This window comes from Lepidothrix coronata, unplaced genomic scaffold (assembly GCF_001604755.1).
Source record: "Lepidothrix coronata isolate B3197 unplaced genomic scaffold, Lepidothrix_coronata-1.0 Scaffold173, whole genome shotgun sequence".
NCBI classification, from domain to species: domain Eukaryota; kingdom Metazoa; phylum Chordata; class Aves; order Passeriformes; family Pipridae; genus Lepidothrix; species Lepidothrix coronata.
The window spans coordinates 1,526,839-1,529,902 of NW_016690353.1; the positions used below are offsets into that span (position 1 = coordinate 1,526,839).

Genomic DNA, 3,064 nt, shown 5'->3' on the forward strand with positions numbered 1-3,064 from the left:
CCCTCCTGTGGATCTGCCCCGGGAATTCCTGGCCCGAGGAACAACCTCCTGTGGATCTGCTCCAGGAATTCCTGGTCTGAGGAACACCCTCCTGTGGATCTGCCCCGGGAATTCCTGGCCCGAGGAACAACCTCCTGTGGATCTGCTCCAGGAATTCCTGGTCTGAGGAACACCCTCCTGTGGATCTGCCCCGGGAATTCCTGGCCCGAGGAACAACCTCCTGTGGATCTGCCCTGGGAATTCCTGGTCTGAGGAACACCCTCCTGTGGGTCTGCCCCGGGAATTCCTGGCCCCAGGAACACCCTCCTGTGGGTCTGCCCCGGGAATTCCTAGCCCGAGGAACACCCTCTGGCAGATCCATCCCGGGAATTCCTGGCCCGAGGAACACCCTCCTGCGGATCCATCCCGGAATTCCCAGCCCATGGGACACTCCTACCCCGTTACCTGTCGGCCACATCCATGTCCCCCTCGATCTTGTTGAGCCCTTTCATGATGTTGTCAAACTGCTCCCCCTGGTAGTGCAGCACCTTGGCCGTGTCCTCCAGGCGTTTCTGGGATCCCGCCAACATTCCCGTCAGTTCCTTGCCCTTCCCGGGCCGCGCGGCCGCTCCTTCCGCTCCCGCCCCTCGGCTCTCCAGCAGCTGCTCCCTCCAGAAGTGCTCCAGGACGTTGAACACCACATTCCTGTTGGGCTGCAGGGAGCTGAACCAGTGCTTGGTGTTCTTCTCCAGGATGGTGAGGGAGCTGAAGATGAGGTTGGAAGATTCCTTCTTGATCTCGCTGATCCCGGAAAGGTGGAAGTCGACCAAGAGCTCCCCGGTTTTGTCAGCTGTGAATTTGATGCCGACGGGAGTCAGGGAGAGTTTCCCAGAGATCCATTGCTTCCCGGTGTCCAGGTAGTAGGAGCAAGGCCAGCTGTGGATACGGATGTCCTCGTTCATCAGCTCGTCGGGCTGAGCCTCCTCTCCAAGGGCAACGCTCTCAAAGCCGGGAGAAACTAAAGGAATAAAAAAAAAGAGCGGGAATCTTTAGGAACGTTAATCCCATCCACAGTTGGCTTCCAGTACTCTCACATTCCAGGTGGAGATGTGAGATAGGTTTGGGAACAGCTGTGGATGGATGTGGATGAGTTTTGAGTCTCCTGAGAGCTCCAAAGCTTTACCCAGAGCTCGGCTCCTAAAGGTGCCCGAGGGAAAATTTTCCAGGCAAAAATCTCTTTGGGAATTCAATCCATCCATTGTTCCATAATCATTTCCAACCACCTCAACATTTCCTTTGGAAAGGACTGTCAACAGCATTGGCCACCCCATTCCCAGCAGCACAAACTTCCAGTATTTATTGCCTTAATGTCCTGGAATATTCCCATTCCCACTCCATCCTCAGAAGCAGCTTCCCACAGACCAACAGGTCCTGGAGAAAAACCCAGGATATCCCAAAACACATCCCATTAATCTACAGTGACCACACTGAAGAACTGCTCCTTCCTTTTCCACTCTGATATCCCAACATCCAGGTGTGTTGGGAACATTCCAGAATATCCATGGACTCTCAGGATGATTTGGGATGGAAGGGATCTTAAAGACCTTCTAATCCAACCCCCAGGGACATTTTTGAGCAGAATTCCCAAGGATTAAAGAGCAGAAACTCCCAGCCATAAATGGATCCATATTCTTCAGGAATTGTCACTATCTCTTGGATATTACTTTGGAATAAGAACTTGGAAAAATTATCTTCCTTACAAATTCAAGGGGAGCCAAACTTGTGGTGAAACAACCAGCCAAAATAACTCCCCAATCCCTAGTTTTTGTCCTGGGAAATAATCACAGCACTTCTGGACGGGTCACGTTTTCCTGGGAGCACGGGATGCTCTGGGCTGACACGTGAATCCCGCAGGGATTGCTCAGCGGGATCCGGAATCGCGGGAGCAAAACAAAGAGCTGTCACTTCCTTCTATCCCAACAACCCAAAACCTTTGGAATGGGAGATTAAACACGACACACTTGGAGTGCCTTCTGTCCACGCTTCCAGAGGTTTCTTGTTCCCGAGGGTCGGATTCTTCCCCGGAACATCTCAATTCCTCGTGACAGTTTGACATCCCACAATTAATTTGGGAACACCCATCGCGTCACGGGGATTTAATCACTCACCAGCTCGTTATCTCCTCGGATGGATCACGGGATAATTTAGGGATTAATCCCAGAACACGAGCTCCGGGTGTTTGTAGGGAGCAGCTGGAAGTTGGATCCCTAAATCCCCACTTAGGCTGAGACTAATTCCACCTCTGAATTCCACACAAGGAACTCTCCGGGAATCCTGAAGCCAACAAAACAGCCAAGTCCTTTTCCAGGGATCCTTGGGGGAATTCCCACAGCACCCACTGAGATCTCCCAGCTCGGGCATCATTAATATCCCTTAAAAACTCCACTTCCAATGATATTTTGAATTAAATACTCCAAATTCCATATTCCCAAGAAAAGGACTAATCACATTCAGTCATATCCCACAAAACCCCTGGAATTTGGGTTCCAAACCTTATTTTCATTATTAATTGTAGAGATGAAATGGGAAAAAAAAATTAAAAAAAGGCCAGAAATTTACCAAGAAATTGGAGTTTAAAGTGAAAATTCCCAATAAATCCACACAGTCCTGGATTTTTATATATAATAAACCCTCTGTACTGGATTTATATATATATGTAAAAATATATAAATATATATATAATATATATTTTTATTATATATAATATATATAATACATATGATATATTATATAATGATTATATATAATATATACTGTATATATAATATAATTATATATTATATATTATTTATATTTTTATATACAAAAATTTATATATATATTTATATATGTATAAATAATTCTATATCATATAATTATTTTATTATATATAATGTAATATGTATTATATATAATATAATAATTATATATGATATAAAATTATTTATACATATATAAATATATTATAATATAGAATATATTATATTTATATATTATAATATATAAATATATAATAATATATAAATATATAATAATATATAAATAT

General features: G+C 44.5%; 1 protein-coding gene across 4 annotated transcripts in view; it reads right to left on the reverse strand.

Annotated features, from left to right (window-relative positions):
* Positions 1 to 3,064, reverse strand: part of SNAP47 (synaptosome associated protein 47) — a 33,767-nt gene that overhangs the window by 16,894 nt on the left and 13,809 nt on the right. For all 4 annotated transcript variants that reach the window (XM_017830055.1, XM_017830054.1, XM_017830056.1 and 1 more), the window contains exon 2: positions 445 to 997. In XM_017830055.1, coding sequence (XP_017685544.1) covers positions 445 to 941 — 497 coding nt within the window. In that variant the 5' untranslated portion in view covers positions 942 to 997. The remainder of the gene's footprint in view (positions 1 to 444; positions 998 to 3,064) is intronic.